Here is a 19505-nt window from a genome sequence, read left to right as displayed (position 1 = left end):
GCAGGCAATGTGCCCCCACACCCCGATAGTGGGGAGGGACTGGAGCAGATAACCCTCAGCCACAACACAGCGACGCGCTAACTCGACACACCAGACATGGTGCCAGATGGGGTGCAGGAGCCCACATCTGGGAAAATGGGGAAACCCTGGGGACAGGGTTTGAAGAGGCTTCCCGGAGGAGCTGGCTGTGAGCTGGAGCTTGAAGGGGGGGGGAGGGGCCGCAGTGGAGCTGAGCTGGGTGTGAAGCAGGCAGCCCCATCAGGATGCTCTCGGCAGGGTGCAGGAGGAGGCCACAGGACAGGCCAGGGCAGCCCAAGGACCAAGCAGGCCAGGCTCCATCTTCCCTGCAAAGGGACGTGAGAGCAGGTTCCCGCAGGGAGTTAGGGGCCAAATGTGAGCTTCGCAAAGGGGCCTGGCAGCCCTTCGGAGAGTGGCGCGGGAGTCAGGGAAGGCTGCAGGCAGGCAGGTACCAGAACCACTTTCGGAGGTGAGGAGCCTGAAGGCGGCCTGTCTGCCTTCCACGGATAGACCCTTGGCTCAGAGAGGCCAGGGGTAGTGGCCACCCTCATCTCAAGGAGACTCTGAAACATGACCTTGAACTGGCTGCATCCCCAGGCCCTGGTCTGACCCTCAGATACCCCTGCTCAGGGGCAGGGTCCCTGGTCTGGAAAGCGAGCACTCAGAACGTCTGAAGCCTGTAAATGTTACCAGGAGAGACTTGGGATCACATTACAGGGATGTTTCAAACTTCTGGAAAGCTGAGGACAAACTGTAATTGCCCAGGCTTCCTGGTCTAAAATTACACTCACAGTCCTTTGTCACCTGGAGACCCCAGCCGTGTCTTCCTGCACCACCTATGGTATGTCCACTATGGACTCTAAACTCTGCTGCCACTTTAACTTACTTCCAGATTGGCTACCCCGTTTCACGAAGGCTCCTCGTTACATGGGTGGAACTCAGTATCCCATTTCACAGCGCCTGCCGCTCAGGACTTGCAATTAAAACTCCAGAGCCTTGACCTGACTCCATTGCAGGTTATTCTGGCACCAGAGCTAATAACCCTGAATCGGGGCCCATGAGCCCCCCAAAGAGCCCTCAGCGGTTATTTATGACATCTCTCATTTTACAGAGAAGAAACTACTGAAGCCAGGGCCGGGCAAGGAGAGGTAATGAACTGCTGAGAGTTCAAGGCAGATCCAGGACCAAAAGGAGGTCGCTGGCCTGCAAAGTGCTGGCCGTTCTACGCCAGCCCCTGCTCCCCAGGGCAGAGCTCAGCCTCCCAGTACTGAATCGTCAAGGCGTGGAGCACCCTGGCAAGAGAAGGCCTCTTGCCAACCATTTGACCAGTTAGGGAATCAACTTCCAGGATTACCCTCGACTGTGGGGTCAACAACAAAGAGCTCGCAGCAGGCGAGGCAGGACAGGTCTGCTGCACCACGTAGGAAAACAGGACGCTGCCAGCAACCTCTGCTCCCGTACAACTCTTGGGAAGATGAACAATGTGGCACCCCAAAGAAGCCACCCTGACAGTAACTGCTCCACCCAGTTCCGACTTCCCGAGGCCCCACCCTGCTGGTCTTCACCCATCTGTCCTATTCAACCACTGCTGTCCAGACATTTACAAACTGGCCTTTCTCTACCAATGTGGACAACTTCCAGGACAGAGTTTTTAACCTTTCTCCTTCAACTCTAAAATCCCAGTGCCAAGCAGAAGTGAGCACGTTCAGGCCCTCCCTGGTGGTGCAATGGGTTAAAGCGCAGCATGATGAAGCTGTCAGTAGCCACTGCAGCACGAGTCTGATCCGGGCCCCAGAGGTGACCCCTGCCCCTGTGGTGCGGCAGACCTCTCCTGCCCCCCACTCCCCCGCCTCAGCAGTGTGTTTCCGTCAATCGGCCTGTCCTGCTCCCCACTCTGTCTCTGTGGCCTCTGTGAGAGCTCATCGCCACACCTCTGGCCTATACCTCCCCTTGCCCCCAGTTCTTGCATACATAAATAAATCTTTAAAAAAATTAATAAATAAGAGGAGTGAGCATGTTCATCTTCACTCACGAAACGAGCACAGGGGTTGAGGCTGGATGCTGGAACACCCGGACGCTGCCAGAGCCTGACGCGTGACTGGCAAGCTGGGCAGAAGCCTAGCCCCTCTGTGGCCACTTTCCTTGCCCGTAAGGAGAGAAACCCTCACATCGCCTGCTTCCCAGAAATGCCAGGGTGAGCCGCAGTGATGTGTCTCAGGGTTTCAAACAACAACTGCCTAATTTTCTGAGTATTACTCGCCCCCTACCAAAAGCGAAAACAGTTGCCGTTACCTTGTTATAAAAAGCAGAACCCAGCCATTCTGCCCCCACCTTGATGGCAGACGTGAGGAAAGCCAGTCTTGGCGCTGGGGGGATTCCCAGGTGGTGTACAAGCAGGAATCCGGAAAGCCTTCGGGGGGCTCCACTTTGGGAGGAGACGCGTGGCGTGAGGGGCTCTGGGAGCTGCTCCCGGGGGAGAGGTCTCCAGGCCTGCATGTTTGGAGGCCGACCCTGACCTAGCTAGCAGGCCCTGTCCACGCCACAGAATACCTGTGTTGCTACGGTGATTCATGCCAACTGTGCACCCCGGCACCCGGGGCCGCACCTTCTACAGTGCGGGGCGAGGCTTGCTCCAGGCGCTAAGACTTCAGGGACACATCCCTGCCAGGGCTGAGGATGAGTTAAGTGTTGTCTGCCTGCGTGGGAACAGGGAGGTGAGATACACTCGCTGTGATAACAACTCCCAGTGGGAAGCCATTCTGAGGAGCCCGGCCCCTACTCAGACCTGGCTTCTCAGGGAGGGGAGGGCGTGGGTCTCCCCGAATCTCTGCATCCCCCATGCACACCACACCGAATCTGGCCAATAGTGCGTGGCACGGTGGGAGTAGTGAATACCGGCAGCGCCGTAGCAAAGGAAAAAACGGAAGGACGGAAGGCCACAGTGGCTCTGAATGAGCAAAATATCCTGCTTTTTGTCACCTGGGAATACGTCACTCATAAAGCTGCAGGAACAATAATTTAAAGGCAAAGTAATGCCTATTTAAACACCCCAAATGTACTATCACTCACTAATCATGGCTAAACCATGAGGGAATGCAGCGGACTTCATTGTTCTATTAAAGTAATGCCGTCACAGTCAAGGAAGACCCAGGATATTTATGACATGATCACTGCTCAGAAGCGTATACTTCAGGGTTTGTGTTTTTTTTTTTTTTTAATAAAAGATTTATTTATTTATGCATATAAGCACTGGAGTACAGGCCAGAGGTGGGGGATTCAGAGACAGAGTGGGGAGCAGAACAGGTGGATCTACTGAAATACACTGCTGAGGGAAGCAGGAGAGGTCTGCTGTGCTATGTGGGTCACCTCCCTGGCCGGGGATCGAACTCCTGCTGCAGTGGCTGACAATAGCTTCATCGTGCTGCACCGTAACCCTCTGTGCCAGCAGGGAGGGTCCAGAGTTTGTGTCTAACCCACTTCTGCCATTTCTAGAATAAACAGAATCTCTCAGGGAGAGAAAGACTTTCTCCTTTGATTCCTCGCGTTGGGGACAGAGTGGAGTCCCCAGGTGATCTGTGATGTGTCCATCAGAAGCCTCCTCCAACTCCCTCCACACCCTTCTACATGGGCACACTTCCTGCCTTCAAGGAGACCATTCCCCAACTGTTTCTTCATTCAAATATTAAAGTAAGAATTCCATCTCAGTTATATGACTGGGAGATCCCAGAAAAATGTCAAAATTGGAAAAGGTGATCCCAGGCCAGGGGGTAACTCACAGGGCACAGCAGACCTCTCCTGTCTCCCTACTGCTCCCCTCAGTTGCTCCCCACTCTGTCTCTGGTGAAGCCTCTCACCACCCCCCCACTTCTGCCCTGTACCCCAGTTCTTGTATACATAAGTAAATAAATCTAAAAAAAAAAAAAAAAGAAAAGGTGTCTCGCTCTGAAGATGCTTTTCAAAAGATACTGAGTACACAGAACATGTAAAAATTCAGCTCCTCTTTTTTCACATCTTCCAATCTTCAAAATTCTCTTCATGGGACAACAGAGAGACGCACAGCTCAGCCACACTCACCCTTGAGGCCACACCCTTTTCCTTTACACTGTTGAGCAGTAACAATTAGAGAGATTTCCAGGAACAACTTCAGAGTTTAGAGAGTCAAAATAGGTATTCCAAGGTAAGCAGGGCAACTAACTTACGGAATCAAGAATATCCCAGCCTGTGACGTCTATTTTCAACACAGTGTGCTAAGAGAGGGCTGGGGAAGCTTTGCCGAGCCTACCACCCCACTCCACACTCACACACGCAGGGTCCAAGACCACCTCTGTAGGGGCCTGCAAATGGATCCCAGCAACCAGTGAAACTTCATGACATCCAAACACATACTTCTCTCAGAAAGGCTTTACCCAGCGCCTAACAGAAATCACAACTTTTATCCTGATGGAAAGGAAACATTATTACTGCCAGGTAGAAGTTTTACATGCAAGCGCTCCCTCTGAATTGCTTAAGTATTTCAAGATATATTTGCTAGTCCATCAACAATGGCATTGTTCTAACTGAATAACCATCCAATTAAGGCACAAATCTGCAATGGAATACTCTACAGTCACAAAAAAGGATGCTGTGGCTACAGATGGTGACTAAAAGCTGCTATTTTATTGGTATGTTCTGGGAGAAGATTGACACAGAAATCTACAACATTTGTACATCTTCAAAACTACACACCCACTCACCCACACAAACACACGTGTGTTCCATTTCTCAAGGCCCAGGAGAAAGTCTAGAAGCACAGGCAGCAGGTTATGAATAGGGAGCACCTTTACAGAGAAAGGTAAGAGCACTTTATTTTTCCCTATTTCTCTACACTGGTCCCATTTTTTTCCTACATGTTCATTACTTTAATGCTTTCTAAAGTATGTAACATTTCCCCCTAAGGACTATGCAAAAACTAAAACCAGCATAACTGGATTTCACAATGCTGACTCTTGACTAACACATGCTAAACACCGCTCAGCCCAATTTACTCAAATTACATACAGACTTGGGGATTCTTTCGACTCCATGGGTCCCGGACAGAGGGACAATGCTACGGCAGACAGATGCCCCCAGCTGTACGGACACACTTTTCAAAAATCCTCTTGAAAAATAAAAGCCATGTGCCCAGCGAGTGCTGGCTTTGCACCTGCTGTGAGTGAGCAGAGGTCAGAGCAGGGCAGGCAGGGCCTTCTTATCTGGGATTCCTCATCTTGCCCCACTGGAAGAAGAGCCAGTGCTATTAGATAAGGTGAAGAGTTTTGTTCCAACAGTGTTGCCTCTCCCTTGACAACTGTCTGCAGGTGGGGGATGGCCAGAACTTTCTCTCAGGAGCGCTCCAGCCAGGTACAGCCCCAGACCCTGCCTGGTTCTATTGTTAGGATGGGAAAAGAACTCTCGAGGAAGGGCCTGGAGTGCCACTAGACCCGCAACAATTAGCTGGGATGTGGGGGCTGATTTCCTGAGCATTAGCAAAGAAATCTGTTTTTTAAAAGTCATTGTGATTGGGGGGGGGGGGAATCACACGGCCTCTTTCTACAGTGTGTTTAGTTCTCTGGTCAAATATTTCTACACATCTGGAGAATCACTAACAAAAGGTTTTTAAGAATATTCACAAGGGAACCCAAACCACACAACTTCCTCAAAGAAATCATAAGCTCAATCTGCTGGGAGCTTTAACCAGTGAAGGGGGGGTAAAGGGGGGTGGCGAGGCACGAGGCTCAGGTCCCTCCACAGAAAATGAGCTATCTTGCTGGCAGAAAGAATCCTAGGTAATGAATAACGTGGAACAACCCCTGATGAACATCTACAGAGAAAAGGCCCATCACACTCCCCTAAGTTTTGACAGTAACAACAGAAAGGTGTCAGTGGAAAGCAATTGGATTTAAGTCAAATCCATTACAGGGGAGTTGAAGTTCAGAGTCTTAAAGACACTAATTGAAAATTAATGATAGTAGCAATTGCACTCGGTGTTTTAAAAAAAATAATCATATATAAATCACTAAGCAGCCGCTGAACGAGTCTTTAGCAGATCACTTGAAAGGCTCAATTGTCCCCTGCGGTGCATGTTGGTGGTTTTCTGCAGTTTGCTTTAAAAGTTATGTGCCTGTATTGTAGCACAGAAATTCCAAGAGAGAAGCACAACCTACTCATTGATGAGAATAACAACACCATCATTTTCCACATTCCTGCTCCACAAAGTCCACTGAGGCACTTGAATTTATAGAAAGGGTTGCCGCTAGGCTAGAAACTGTCCTGTCAACTGGTTCCAAGTTTAGAGGCTTCCTGACTTTGGTCAAGCAAACCTGATAAAATGAGTGAGGATACACTCAACTTCCACAGTTGTGGCGCTTCCAACCCCTCCCCCATCCCCACCAGGTCATCTTCCTCTTTTCCACAGTGTAAAGAGGTTTCAATTTTGCAAAGCACCTCCACGAAAAAGATTTTCATCAGGCCACAGAGCATCCAGATGGGGCCAGATTTTGCACAATACAAAGTTGTTCTACGCGAAGAAGCCTCCTGGAAACCACCGTCGCCCACAGCACATCAGCCTATTTCTGACCAAAATGAATCCAAGTGGAGCAGGTCAGTCTCCAGGAAAGGAGCGCGGAGAGCGCCTGAGAGACAGGCAGAGCAAGTTTCACAGCCTCCCAGGGAGGCGCTCAGCCCTCGCACCGCACCTCAAGGCGGAGGGTGGCGAGTGGCAGACAGCGGCGCCCCCCTCCCGCGGGCGCTCCCTGCTCACCGGCACTGGCACGGGGCTCTCGGCTTCCACCTCTCCCGGAGCTGCATCCTTACACTGCAGCGGGGACTCGATCACCAGCTCCTTTTTGATGCTTCTGCTACTCGTCCTGCATTTCTCAGCCTGCATTCTGGGCTAAGACGCAGGTCAGCACGTCTGCAATCGGAACAGCTGCGGGACCCTGGCCGTGCCAGGCGCCCACATGCCCGTGGCCCGAGGCGGGAGGGAAGGAGGACGGCTGCCCAGGCGCAAGTGCTCACCGCGGGTGGCCGGGTCTGCAGAGCCCGCCGCGGGGGTGGGCAGGCCGGCTAGGCCAGCCTCCAGGGGTGTTACTACGGCTAGGGAAATGGGAGGTTCCCACCGGCCGCGGGAGGAAAACAACCCTGGAGCTGCACAATGCTCAGAGCCCAGCCTCTGCGAAGATGGACGCCTTATGGTGCCCGGGCCCCGGGCGTGGGCAGGACTCGGACTCCAGCCCGGCAGTGTTTAGGCCACAGTTGGGCTCTTCCAGAGGATTTCAAATCTGAAACCCCAGGAGCACCGAGACAGCTGGGTGATCTGGCTGTTCCGAAATTCTGAGTTTCTGCATGCTTTCCTCTGTGTTATGGCTAAGCACCAAATGCCTGGCTGATGAGCAAAGCAGGAAAGAGAAGCAGGCAGAAGAACTGCTGGGGGGCGGGGGAGCACCCAAAATTTATCTCTTTGATGCGGGAGAAGAAAAGGATATCCAGAGGTTTCTTAGATTCTATGGGTTTTTATTATTAAACAAAATTGTAACTTAAATTGACCCGCAGGTGTATGGGTACCAGTAGGAAATGAAGGCAGGGCGAAGTACCCAGAGAGCCAGAGTAAAAATATATATGGTGTCTCTCCCTTCTACGGCTGTCAGAGCATGCGGGAGGCAAATCAAACTAGACCTCGTCAATTTGGGAATTAATAGATTCACACAAAAGCCCGGGGAAGGGGCTGAGACACCACCGCATAATCTATTGGCCACAGCCCCCAAAATGTTTTCCCAGAAACCTGCTGTTTTTATTCTTTCTTCATATTAATAGTGGACACATTTTTAAGTAACTTAAAAATCATCTCTTTGGGAAAAGGACGCAGTCGTAAGGAATTTACTTTTTTTTTTAAGATTTATTTATTTGTACAGAACTGGGGTACAGGCCAGAGATGCGGAGGGTGAGAGGCTTCACCAGAGACAGTGGGGAGCAGAACAGGCAAATCGACGAAGTACACTGCTGAGGGGAGCAGTGGGTGGGTCAGGAGAGGTCTGCCGCGCCATGTGGTCACCTCCAGGGCAGGTGTGGTCACCTCCAGGGCACCTGTGATGGAATTCCCCCCCCCCCCCCCCACCAAGTGGCTTAAGCTTCTTAAGTGCAGTGCTTTAAACCGGCTGTGCCACCTGGGAGAGCCAGGAATTTACTTTTAAAGGGCCAGGGGTTGGTCTGCACTTCCTGGGAGCCCCATCCCTATCAGTTTCTCTGCTCACTTCCTTGACATCAGAGAGGATCTGGTTACAGAAAACTGAGGCAGCAGTGGTGGTGAGTAAATATGGACGCAGTCACTCAGTAACAGTATGTGCAGAGACGCACCACCAGGGAATACAGATTCTGGTCTCTAAGATGAAGGGGCAAGTCAGGGTACAAGTCTTGAGTCCCTGCTTTCCAGGCAAGCATAGCAGGGGTGGGGGGCTCAGCGCTGCTGGGCAGAGGAGGCCAGGGATCAGGGATGCCCCTTCTTCCCGGGATCCTTCCAGGCCACACCACATCCACAGCTGAGCTCAGTCTCTGTCGCTCAAGCACCAGCACCCTTCTGAGGCTGGAGGTTACTGTTCATTGAGTTCCCAGGCTTCCACGAATCCATTAAGTAAAACGAGTCGCTCCTATAGTAATTTTGTTTAATTGCCCAATTTCCCAGCCTCGGATCATCTTTCAGGGTAAATATAACTCACCTGCCAAATCTGTATTCCTGAATAATGAGATCTATGATTTTAACAACTCTTTTTAAAGCTGCGAAGAACCTGCATGTCTCTTATTGAAAACTAGGGTGAATGTGTATTACTCATTTTTTGGCCTCCTGGATGCAGGCATTCTTTTTTTTTTTATATAGATTTATTTATTTGTGCATACAGAAACTGGGGTACAGGCCAGAGGCTCAGGGGCAGGAGAGGCTTCACCAGAGACAGAGTGGGGAGCAGAACAGGCAGATCGACGAGTACACTGCTGAGGGGAGCAGCGGGCGGGTCAGGAGAGGTCTGCCGTGCCCTGTGGTCACGTCCGGGGCAGGCGGGAATCGAACTCATGCAGAAGTGGCTTTAGATTCTCAGTGCTGTGCTTTAACCCACTGCGCCACCAAGGAGGGCCAATGCAGGCATTCTTTAAGGAGAGAAATACTATCCCATTTGTTGGGTCAAAATAGCTACCCTGACATCCTCGAAGTAATGAGGAGAAGCTCATTATGAATACACAGTGTACCCCAAGCCCTGCCTGGATAGTTCATCTTTGTGATGATCCTATGAAGCTAGTAACATGATGACTCCCATTTTACAGGTAAGGAAAACGATGCACAGAGGTTATATATGTGCAAATGGTCACACAGCAAGCAATAGCATCATGCACCAGGGTATACACTCGTAAGAACCACACTAAGCCAAGCCAGTTCTCTGCTCCAACTGTGCCCGCTGCTAAAAGCACTAATGTGTAAAAAGCGACTGATCAGCAATTAAAGGTATCAGCAGTGCATGGATTTAATCCCATCCAGATAATTTAGTGAACAGGTGACAATAGCACACAGTAGATGTTCATTTAATGGTCGCTACTATTACTCTTGTTGCTGCTGTTATTCAAATCTAAAGAAATTAACTTTAATCCTAAATTCCGACTTCATGCCTGTGATCTAAAGTGGCAATGCCACCAACTGCTTTGGCAACTTAAAATCAAGTGTTCTTCTTTATGATTCAGTTGGGACACTGAAGTGAATCTGGGCTGGCTCTGAGCTTTCAGGGAGCCAGGACAGAAAGGCAGACAGACGCTCAGTTCCCTAGTTCAGATCATCAACAAGGGGAAAACACACCATGCTGAGAGGCAGAAGGGTTTTTTTTAAACCCCTCAGCAGAGATGACATAAAAGGGCACAGACTCATGTATCTGTCATGGTCCCCTCGGCTGTTTCTCACCACCATCTCACCACTACTTACATTCTGAATAAAGAGACTCTGAGCATGACCGTCAGCTAGCCTGAAGGTGGAAGGAGGGAGTTCTCAGGACCTGGAGGCTGCAGGGCTTGCTACCATCTCAGCAACGCAAGTGTACTTGTTCTAGGGGCTCTTGAGGGCCTTCATTGTACCTCTCAGCTGCACACAGGTTAGCGTGCAACTTCCGAACATGCACCTCCAAGAAGGATGTGGTTTCTCTAAGGGAGTCATCAGAGGGAAGCCTGGGGCAGAATGACAGCTGCTCAGTAAAGCCACATGAGGGGAAGGCCAGTGGGGATGCTTCCCTTTAGGATGCTGCAAAGAGCAAGGTATACGCTGGCCCTCTGACTCAAATCCACAAGCATTTACTGAGCTCTTACTAGCTAGAGACGTCAGTTTCTGACACATTCACTTGCTCAAAATTAACTCTTACAGGAAAAACCTACCTGTTAGCACACAGTAAGTGCACACGATTTTACTGTTACCACAGAATAGAGTAAATCCCGTGGGAAAGCAGGAACACTTCTGAAGTCAGATGGAATGAATCTGCTGATTACGGGCTCCTCGGGCTTCGCGTCTCAGATTTTGATATGCATACAAACGACTGCACTGATTGGGCACACATGAAAAGTTTACAGAAAATCTAAGAGATTTTCCAAGGGTTATTATTATTTTTTTTTACAATAAAGAAGACTAACTTTGAATTCTGAAACCCCTCACCTTCCCACCAAGGTGAAATTGCATCACATTCTGAAAAGCAAGAAATTGAAGGCATCGCTCACCCAGAAGGCTCCTATGCATGCCTCAAAACCCAGTGTGAATGCCACCTTTTCTGCGAAACGCCCCTGATTCTTCCAGCCAAAACAATTCAGCTCCTCTTCTGTTGACTCTCTGGGCAAGCTTTTTATCTATCTCTCAGAGCTACCTTTGACTGACTTCGTACAAGGTGTACTCTTCAGTGGGAGGTTGATCATGAAGGCAGGAACTGTCCTAAACACTCAAGTGTCTGGTGTCTCAGGTATTTCAAGCAATGAAAACATGCTGGCTGGCTGACCTCAATGCTGATGGCAGTTTTGTGTCATGGATCATCAGTGAAAGGCAGTGGTTGTAAAAAAATCCAGTTTTTCATTTGTAAGTGGCCCATATAAAGACAGAGCATATAACCTGTTCAAAAACTGAAACTCAGTGGACCATTTACAAATAATTAAAATGTACCCTTTTCCCAGCTATGAAAAAGTTATCCTGCAAAACCTGCTGGTGATATTTTAAAACAAGGGTTGATTTGGATACTATGCAAATGAACCTTTAGCAAGTGCCAATAAACTTGTTTTTAGACAAGAATTATATAAAGTTTGGGCCCTCCCTGGGTGGCTCAACAGGTTAAAGCACAGCACCTCAAAGCTAGCCACAGCCGCTACACATCTCAGCCAGGGAGTGACCCACAAGGCGAGACAGACCTCTCCTGTCTCCCCGCTGCTCCCCTCAGCAGTGTGTTTCATCTGCCTGTTCTGCTTCCCACTCTGTCATTGGTGAGTCCTCTCACCCCCCACATCTCTGGCCTGTACCCCAGTTCTTGTGTGCATAAATAATCTTAAAAAAAGAATTATATAAAATTTTAAACTATCTGTTGCTATAGTTAATAACTATATGAAGAATATAAGGGACTGTACAAAGAATAAATATTAATCACCTCAACTTAATGTCATTTTTTGACTCTTCTTAGTAAGGTCTCAGAAAGACTATCTGTTTTTTTATCTATTTCTCTTTTTAGAGTAGACTTTAAATGATATATATGCATGTACACATATATTTAGTTAAATACATAAAGTATGCCACACATACTTTGTAGTCATCCCTTTTCTCGTACTGGGAAAATTTGAAGCAATAGTAAAAAAAAAAAAAAAATCAAGAAAAATCGCGAAAAGGAACAAGTGACTAAAGATTTTCCAGTGTATTGTTACTGGGCAGCCTACCAGCCAAAGGAAAGAAAAGGTGTCAGGAAAGTGACCTGCCCTCCAGAGAAAAATAAAACCAGGCTTGATGGAAACAGCAAAACAGAGAACAGGACGAGATTAGAGCAACAGATGCAGGGACACCCCCGCCCCCCCCAAGAGGCTGTTACGCCAGGAGGGATCCAGAGGACAGGCCGGTGGGGGAGGGGAGAGGACGAGGTTCACTATCTACAACAGATGTGAACTCATCAAAAAAGTGAATATCGAGCCGTCCCTGGTGGCACAGAGGGTTGAAGCATAACACTGCAAAGCTGGGCAGCTTCAGTGCAAGTTCGATCCCCGCCCCAGAGGTGACCACAGGGCGCGGCAGCATCTCCTGACCCGCCCACTGCTCCCTCCAGCACTGTACTTCACCCGTTGGCCTGTTCTGCTCCCCACTCTGTCTCTGGTGAATCCTCTGACAGCCCCTGCACCTCTGGCCTGTACCCAGTTCTGTATGTATACATAAATAAAATATTTTCTTTTTAAAAAGTGAGTATTAAAATGATACAGTGAGGTTCACCACAATCACTGACGTCATCAGAGGTTAATCCAATAACTACAGAAACAGAAGCCCAGTCACCATTAAGTTAGAGTCTCTTAGCGTGGAATCAGACAAAGAAGGAGGTATAGGAGCCTCTGAAATAAGCTGCAAGTCTTTGTGTGTGATTTTCCTGAGTGCAGAAGGGGTCAAAGGAAGACCCTCCATACACAGATCAAGGAAGCCCAGGTCCAGAGGGAGGGGAGGGAGAGGCAGCCACAGCCTTGGGCTCCCTAGCAGGTGCCTAGCAGGGTTCAAATTCCCCTTCCATGGGCCAACAGCCCTTCAAACACCAGCACCAGCCCCAGAGGCCATCAGCAGTCAACACCTGCAGCCACAGGCTGGGGCCTGTGCCCAAGTCAGCAGCGGTCACACTGGGAAAGCTGATGCCAGAGGGACACCCGGGGCCAAGATCACACTTCCAAGACAGGGAAGTAGGAGAACCAATAGAAATTGCTTGTTGAAGACACAGAAAAAGACCACAAGTACACGCCCCAGACTGAAAAATAAATTAGAACCAAATGTTGAGGCTAATGACCTCTGGTATGCAAGGCGAGGAGGAAGCTTTTTCTCGAAGCTCTTTTGTTTAGCAAGTTTTCTTCCAGAACATAATCACTTTCTATAGTCACAAATCAATGAATCTGAGGGCTAAGGGGCGCGTAGCTGAGTTTCAGGGCCCCCTCTCCCTCACTGGCTCTGTCACTCAGCTGCTGTGTGATGTTAGAAAAGTCACTTCGCCTCTCTGGGCTCCCCAAACTGCACCTGTGAAAGGGCAGTTTACAGCAAAGGATAGCTCCAGCTCTCCATGGATCTAGCATTGACTACTAGAACATCCCTTACGGATGACATTTGGGGAGAAAAAAATGTAAATGGTAAACATTTCAAAATCACATTGTCCTACTGCCCACAAAAGAAAAACTCAAAGGCTAGGAAGTATTTCTGTCAGATCCTAGAATGAGAGGATGTTGTAGGGTGAGGAAGGTGCAGACAGTCTGCACTCCCACACAGCTGGGGGCCGGGGTCAGGGGGGCTCCCCACCTCACTGGCTGTGAATTTCAGCCACGTCGTCTCCGTTGGGAGCCCAGCTCCCCTGTCTGGAACACAGGAGCGTAACACCCACCACCATAACCCCAGCCTGGCTCGGTTCATTCCCAAGGCCAGGAATGATGAAGCTTTTTGCCTCAGTGAAGACAGCCCAGCCCCACCCATGACACCCCTTTTCCTGCTTCCATTTTCCCAGAGTTTCTATCACCCCCTGGCACTCTAGATTGTTTTTCTGGTTTGGTTAACGTCCCTCTCACCCCACCAGAAAGATGAAACTCCATGAGGAAGATGTTTGCCTGTTCCCGTCAGCGCTCGATTCCAGCTGTCCCTAGGACGAGACTGGTGCTCAGAGGATCTCCTGAAGAAGCGTCCAGAAGCCCGGGACCCTCCATCTGGGCGGAGAGCTCTTACACTCTGGACACCAATCGCTTCTTCTGTGAACTATCAATTTATTTGGACCCTGTTAATCACGCTGCCAGTTTATATCAGAGATGGAAATTTACAAAGCCAAGGAAAACAAGAGTGTGGGGGTTTTCCTCAGGAAATGAAGCTCCTGGCCAGGGTTATGGGACTCGGTTACCTCAACTTTGACAGAGGTTATCCCACCATGGGTGTGGGGAGGGGCTGTCCGTGTGTCTGTGGAGGGTATGGGGTATCTCTGGGTGTCTATATAAGAAAAGGTGGGACTATCTGTGTCTGTATATATTTGGGAGAGGCAGATGTGAGGTATCTGGGTATATCTGTGTGGGGGGAGGAATATGGAGGTGTCTGTGTGTCTCTGTCTTAGGGGGAGGGAACTGTGGGAGTATCTGTGTACCTATACGGGTGTGGGAGAGGGGTTTATGGGGTGTCTGTGTATGGATCTAGGGAATGAAATGTGGGAGTGATTGTGTGCCTGCATGGGTGTGGGGGTGAGGGGCGGGGGAGCTGTCTGTGTGGGGGATTGGGTGGTGTCTGTATATGTATTTGGGGAGGGGGCTGTGGGGTGTCTGTGTGTGTATGTGGAGGGGAGGGTCTGTGCACACAGTTGACTATCGGGAGGTTTCCTTATAGAACGAATGATAAACTGTCTCCCCTGTCTTGACTTATCACCAAGCCTCACAGAAGTTCACAGCAGCAGAATTTTCTCACTTCTCTCACTCCATGACAGGTTGAGGTCAGAAGATGTATGCTTGGTGAGAAAAGCGTTTTTTAAAGCCCTCAAGTTCTGTCTAGATGAGGTGCATTGCTGCATCATGCCTGCAGGCAAATGTCCAGTCCGTCACGCTTCCAGTCCCCTGCTGGCCTAGTGTTAGGACTCGGTGCCCACTCTCCTTTACTCCTCCCCACATCCACCTTCCAAGGCAACTTAACAAAAACACAAATAACCCCCTCCATTTTGTAAAGTCTTGTGTAGGTTCAATGTACCACAGCAAGCCAGTTGCTCAAAGCAACACCAGTCTATTAGCATCGAGGAGGTACAAGGCCAGACGACCGTGAGTCAGATGACAGAGACCCACAGGGCCACAGGACTGGCACTCCTGGAGTCACCATCCTTGACTGCCCGCTATTGACAAAGGGGAGGAGAAGCAGATGGCGAGTCCACCCTGAGGACACTGGGCAGAGGGGTGGTGGAGTCTCCCCAGCAATTCTGCTGCACTTAATTTGCATGAAAAGACAATGATCATTTACAATAACACACGTCCCTGGCAACAATTGGGAAGTCCCCTCTAGGTGGGTTACGTCTCTTCCATAAGATAAAGTCATCAGCGGCAGGGATGATGCGGCCTTCTCATCCTGCAGCACTAGCGAGGCCTTCCAGCCCTCCCCAGCTCATTGTGACTGGCTTCCTGTGTGAAAGAGACTGCCAGAGAGTCATTAAAAAAAAAGAGAAAAAGCCATAACACTGTTCGGGATTCAAACATTATTCCCGGACAACACACCTTGCCAAGTCAAACTTTCCTCTGTGAGTCTTGTGAAATTATGTACTTAATGCATTTTGCTTATAGAGAAGTTACAAATAAAGTGAGCAGAACTGGAGCTAACACAGTAGGGGGAAGAGAGGGTCATTCAAACTTCCCTTCCCTTGGCTGCCAAATCAAAACACGCACAGCCACCTGACTTAGACAGTGATGATTGGGGGTGGGGCCAACTTTGGTCCTTCACCAAATTAACAGTCTAATGTCGCTTCTGTGACATTTTTTTTTTAAAAGATTTATTTATTTATTCATATAGAACTGGGGTACAGGCCAGCGATGCGGAGGGTGAGAGGCTTCATCAGAGACAGAGTGGGGAGCAGAACAGGCAGATCGACGAAGGCCACTGCTGAGGGGAGCAGCGGGCGGGTAAGGAGAGGTCTGCCGCGCCATGTGGTCACCTCCGGGGCAGGCGGGGATCGAACTCATGCGGAAGTGGCTCAAGCTTCTCAGTGCTGCGCTTTAACCCGCTGCGCCACCAGGGAGGGCCCTTCTGGGACATTTCTAAGGCTCATGCATGCAACATAATGAACATAGCTCTCTCCTTTCCAACAAGAGGAAAACTCTTGCAAGAAAATTGTGGATAAAAGACAGAGGGTAATGATTAAACAGACTCTGAAAACTGGAACATCAGTGGCTACAAATATTCTGCTGGTCCTTCCCCAGAGAGGACAAGTCTTCGTGTGTGTGGTTGGGGGGGGGGGGTTGGGAGGTGTGGGTGCGGCACACATGCCAGGCTTCAAAATGACCCTTCTGATTCAAAAACAGCAGGTTAAATAAATGCCAAGTACACACAGCTTCCAACGTCACCCAGAGCACCAAGGCACCCTGCAGGTTCTTGTTCTGCGCCAAGACCCCACTCTGTAAGTCAATGATTATTTTATTGGAACTCTCAACATTTCAACACAGAAAGAGAGGAGAAGGAAGATGGCACAGGTAGGCAGGAAGCATTTCTCAAGCCCTACTATGTGCTCAGTGCTCAATATATTTTATCATTTAATTTTGTAATGACACTACAAACAGGTTTTTTGTTACAGAAGTTGGTATTCTTATAAATTAAATAACTTACCCTAAATTCCCATAATTACTAGACTTTGGAGCTATGTTCTAAAATTACTCTTCAACCTGGTGATTAAATAGATTGCATTATTTTAAGTATTATTTCAGACACTTCATCTTTGAGCAAATGTCTCCTTAGGAGAGCCAGGCTGAGAATCTTCTCAGGCCTGCATATCTCAGAATATAAGATAACAGGAAATAAAAACTGAAATTTGTAAACAGTGGCTGTATTTGAACAATCCAGTCTTTTATTTTCCCTTCTTTCTACTTACAGTTTTATTTCAAGCTTTCCTTTCCTTTCAAACATGCATTACTTTAAAGTAAACATGTTTTTTAAACATTCAAGATCATTTATTACTGTTTGGGACTTTTTTTTTAAAATAATGTTCAAAATTAGCAAATGCTTTCTATGGTGCTTCCCCCAGGGACTGGTTGGAAGATATTCAATTCAGAATTAAGAGAGCATGAAAAACTCAGTAATGGAGCTAAATAAAATGTAATAAAACACTCAAATAAAAATCAAAATGTATACCAAACAAAAAGAATCATGGTAAATAACTGAAAGCGTAAAATAAAGATAAGAGCAGTCTTACTGATTTCCCCCCCACCCCTCAGGTCCTAAGCCAACTCTATTCAGCTTATTCTGTGCTGAACACTGTGGTCGCAGTTTATTTATTCCCATAACAGTCCTGCACCATATACTTTAATTTTACATATGAGGAAACTCAGGCACAAAAGTTAGGGAATTAACCCAAGGTCACAGAGTAGTCACCGTGGCAAAACAACTTCAACTAAATTAATAAGAGGTCACTTTTACCATCATGACCATAAAGTTATAAGTCAGCATCTACTTTTTTAAAAGATTTATTTATTTATGCACACAGAACTGGGGTACCCGCCAGAGGTACAGGGCGGTGAGAGGATTCAGCAGAGACAGAGTGGGGAGCAGACAGACCAGGCAGATGTCAAAGGCCACTGCTGAGGGGAGCCGCGGGCAGGTCAGGAAAGGTCTGCGGCACCATGAGGGTCAGCTGGGGGCGGGGATCGACCTCCACTGAAGCAGCTGTGCTGGCTTGCTGTGCTGTGTCCTAACCTGCTGTGCCACCAGGGAGGGCCCTGTTAAGCCATTTTTACTTCATAGCATTGCTCACCCCCAGGAAAGCTCCTGGGTGTCCTGGTTGCAAGCCCCAGAGTGAACGAAAGGAAAGATGAGCGCAAAGACAGTCCTCTCCTTTTAATTCCCCATGTGAGCAGAGGAAGAAACAATCAGCAGAACCCGGAGCGCCCCTCCGAGGACAGGGCAGTTCTCCATGGGCTGAGCTGTGCGCGTGCCCCTCCCCCACGCGGGTCCTCTGGTCCTTGTTGATGGCTAACACAGCTCAGGGACCCTCAGACGCCTCCCTACCTGGCCTTTACACACTCAGTACATTGTCTGCTGCCTCCTTCCGCCTCACCTTCATGCTGTCCACCAATCTGGAATGTTCCTGGCCTCCTTAATGCATTTGATGGTTTCTAGCCTCAGTATCAGAGATGCCAGGACCCCCAGAACCTGTCTTAGTCGTAAGCCTTAGTCTTAAAAGCAACCCGGGGCGATACTAGCTACAGGCTTCCACCTATCGGTGCCTGAGAGTCGCGGACTTGAAGAGCTCAAAAGACGCAGGAGGAAGTCCGTGATGTTTCAACATATCCCACAAGGGAACACGAGTGGGGTTGGTTACAGTCCTGAAGCAAGGAGGCCATCGGGCATAATGGCAGTAACGGTGGGGCACAGGTGACCGCCTCTGGCTGGGCGCGGAGCGTGGAGTACTGAGCAGAAGACACCCAAAAGCCCGGTAAGAGCAGGTCCGGCTCGTGAGTGACTGGTTTCCTTCCGTGCACTTTCCAGACCACAGACATACAACTTGGGGCGGCTCCTCGACCAGAATCACTGCCCACCACATCCTGACTCCTTCCCCCCACCCCGTCTTGCCATTTCAAGCCACCTATAAAGCCCCTACAATATAGAAAGCGCTACCCGCTCTCGCGAGTATTTGTCATGCGGTTGTGGACTGGACACTGCTGTGTTAGTGGACTTTCCTCAATGAACATAGCACAAAGCCATCCCTGGGATCAGAGCCTGGAATTCCTTCACAAACACTCTTTTTTCCCCGCTGAGTTACAAGCTCTTTTTCAAGTACAAATTTGTCATATGGTCTCTAACAAAAAAGCAATGAAGCAATCTGTTTGGCGAAAGGCAACGTGCACCTCTAAGGATTTCCTTTCTCCCCCATAAGAAGAATAAGATGCCAAAGTTACATCCTACATGTGCATCCTCCACAATGCACTGCAATTAGCTGGTGATTAAAGGGGAAAACCACCGTTACACCATATGGCAGGCTTAATGTACTATTATTTTCCTTTTGAATAGAAATAATTAACATGGCCTTTCCTATTCCCTGATTTAAAATTTGCAGAAAAGGGCCCTCCCTGATGGCACAAGGGGTGAAAGCACAGCACTATGAAACTATCTGAAGCCCCTTCATCGTGAGTCCGATCCCTGGCCACGGAGCTGACCCACAGGGCGCAGCAGACCCCTCCTGACCTGCCCCCTGCTCCCCTCAGCTGTGTATTTCAGTCAGCCTGTTCTGTACCCCAGGCGGTCTCTGGTGGATCCTCCCCCCCCACCCCACCCCTGCACCTCTGGCCTGCACCCCAGTTCTTGTATATATAAATAAATATCAAAAAAATAAAATAAAATTTGCAGAAAAGCCAGTAAAATAAAATTAAAATAAAACATTTTCATCACATCTCACTGTGATATGTAAACGATCTGTGTGTCACAGAGACACTGCAGTGTCTAGGACAATACTTGCTCATTCACGTGAAGGAAAACAGAGACTTTAGATGGATTGCAGTCGAGTTAAATCACCTCAAAGCCCCGATGGACC

General features: G+C 48.9%; 1 protein-coding gene across 3 annotated transcripts in view; it reads right to left on the bottom strand.

Annotated features, from left to right (window-relative positions):
- The window catches only part of DOCK9 (dedicator of cytokinesis 9), a 185468-nt gene that overhangs the window by 142175 nt on the left and 23788 nt on the right, over nt 1-19505 (bottom strand). For 2 of the 3 annotated variants that reach the window (XM_012723211.1, XM_012723212.1), the window contains exon 1: nt 6797-7098. The exons of the other annotated variant lie outside the window; for it this stretch is intronic. In XM_012723211.1, the coding sequence (XP_012578665.1) occupies nt 6797-6922 (126 nt within the window). In that variant the 5' untranslated portion in view covers nt 6923-7098. Of the gene's footprint in view, nt 1-6796; nt 7099-19505 lie in introns of those variants that run through there. 3 annotated transcript variants of the gene reach the window in all.

The sequence above is a fragment of the Condylura cristata genome, unplaced genomic scaffold (genome assembly GCF_000260355.1).
Source record: "Condylura cristata isolate star-nosed mole 26May11 unplaced genomic scaffold, ConCri1.0 scaffold00010, whole genome shotgun sequence".
Classification (NCBI taxonomy): Eukaryota; Metazoa; Chordata; class Mammalia; order Eulipotyphla; family Talpidae; genus Condylura; species Condylura cristata.
The sequence above is the reverse complement of the archived record's forward strand: the minus strand, read 5'-3'. Positions and strand labels throughout refer to the sequence as shown.